At 34.2% G+C, this 1,988-nt stretch overlaps 1 protein-coding gene across 5 annotated transcripts in view; it reads right to left on the minus strand.

Moving 5' to 3' along the window:
* The window catches only part of NPM1 (nucleophosmin (nucleolar phosphoprotein B23, numatrin)), a 29,765-nt gene that overhangs the window by 9,389 nt on the left and 18,388 nt on the right, over window positions 1-1,988 (minus strand). For 2 of the 5 annotated variants that reach the window (XM_011987712.1, XM_011987715.1), the window contains one exon: window positions 1,763-1,864. In XM_011987712.1, coding sequence (XP_011843102.1) covers window positions 1,763-1,864 — 102 coding nt within the window. Of the gene's footprint in view, window positions 1-433; window positions 778-1,758; window positions 1,865-1,988 lie in introns of those variants that run through there. The other 3 variants (XM_011987714.1, XM_011987716.1, XM_011987713.1) reach the window with 3 other exon arrangements.

Here is a 1,988-nt window from a genome sequence, read left to right on the forward strand (position 1 = left end):
CCATTTCCTTCAAATTACGGATATACCAAGAAACTACAATGGGGGAGAAATTACAGTAATTACACTTCACTAATCACTCTTACCATTTCCTTCAATTTCCTTCAAATTATGGATATAGGCAAAAACTACAACAGTGTTGGCAATACCTGTAACTTTTTGTCACCAAAATTTCAAAACATTACTATTGCAAATATCTTGAAATGTTTATTTATCACTACTTTGGAATTACCTTAAAGCACTGAATATATCTGTTTTTATTAAATTTAATACCTTTCCCTCTAAGTATCTTTTATGCATTTTTAAAAGATTGAAAAGGTTTTCAAATGTCCAAGGGACCTTGGCAGAATCAAGTATAGCGTTAAGAAACTTAACTGCCTCCAATAACCTAGTAAAATAAACCTCAATTTCCATTTCAAAATTATTGTCACATACATTCTTAATTGATTCATTCAAATATTTATTGAGCAGCTAAGGAGATACAAAGGCGATTTAAAACATTGTCAGAGGTGAGGCAAATGCACAAGTAATAGAAAGCAAAGGGCAAGGTTCACTGAATCACAGCAGTCAGAAGAAAGTGCTTTAGGGAACCAAGAGTGAGATTGTTTCCAGCCTGAAGAGGCATGGGTGGCAAATCAGAAAAGGGGATTGAGATTAAAATAGAAGACTTCAGTCTGGATTGTTGATGACACTCAGTATGGACTATATTTGTCTCTCCTTTTCCTTTCTCCCCATCTTTGGGCTTAATTTACATGTAGTGCCCAGGGCTGTTCAATGCGCCTGCAATTAAACCAAGGAGATAGGACCATATTAAAATGGAGGGGAGGGGAATCTAAAATATGTCATTTTAGCATTGTATCCAAGGGACAAAAATCTGATAAGCAGGAAGGCTAAAGGGTTTCCAGTGTGACTAAAACAAGAAATATGTTCCAGTTCTAAAATTTTTTTTCCAGTGGACTTATCACTGGTACAAGGAAATCTACACAAGCCAACAAAAAATCTATAGAGCACAGGAAAAACATGGGGAAATGAGTTGGCAATTTTTCCTTACCACCCCACATTTGTTCTCAATAATTGCAGTCTAAAAGTATTGTTCATTGAATTAAAGCTTCTCTCAAATGTGCTTCCAAGGCATTTAAACCATTTATTTCATATCCTACTCAAGTCAATCAGACAAGAGACCTAATCGTCTTCCCACATTTCCATTATTTAAGACAAAAGGAAACTAGATTTAAACCTATTAGTCATTCACAAAATCTAGCTATTACTACACGTATTTAACTGGTGACAACTTGGTGTAAAGGGCAAACAGAAATGTCTCAATCTGCTGAAAATTACTTCTGACTAGGGTCAATCATGAATATTTAACTATAATACCAACCAACCAGTCTACTTTTCCAGCTGTTTGCAATCTTAATGAAGTCTCATACGCCCTCTGTTGGTTCTCTAGCATATCTTACAACCAGAATAGGTCAAGGGTTCTCACTGATCTATTTTAACATGGAAGGTCAGAATGTTATCCTGCAACCAGTGCACTACATTCCTTTTATAATGGAAAATAAGGCATATTTAATTTTGCATATGCAAATCACCATAGACACGATTATAAATGTTTTATAATTCATTTTTTAAAAAATTCATACCACAAACAGGGCAAGTACATTAAACCAAAACAAAAAAAACAAGAAACATTCACGTCTACGCAAACTAGACACATGCAATTTGAGCAGGGAGAAAGTTTTTTTTTTTAAATAACTTTACTCACTTTTTCTATACTTGCTTGCATTTTTGCTTTAATGTCTTCTACAGAACTAGGTCCTTTTGGTGTTTTAGGAGTTTTTTCCTGTTTTTTGAAGGATTCTTGTCCCTGAAAAGGAAATGAACTTCCAAAAGGTCATAAGAATAAATACAACTCCTAATTTAAAACCCATTCTATCTGGATTTCCTCAAACAGTCTTACAAAACTCCCTTATAAAGCTAATTATACAACT

The sequence above is a fragment of the Mandrillus leucophaeus genome, unplaced genomic scaffold (genome assembly GCF_000951045.1).
Source record: "Mandrillus leucophaeus isolate KB7577 unplaced genomic scaffold, Mleu.le_1.0 Scaffold314, whole genome shotgun sequence".
Lineage (NCBI taxonomy): Eukaryota > Metazoa > Chordata > Mammalia > Primates > Cercopithecidae > Mandrillus > Mandrillus leucophaeus.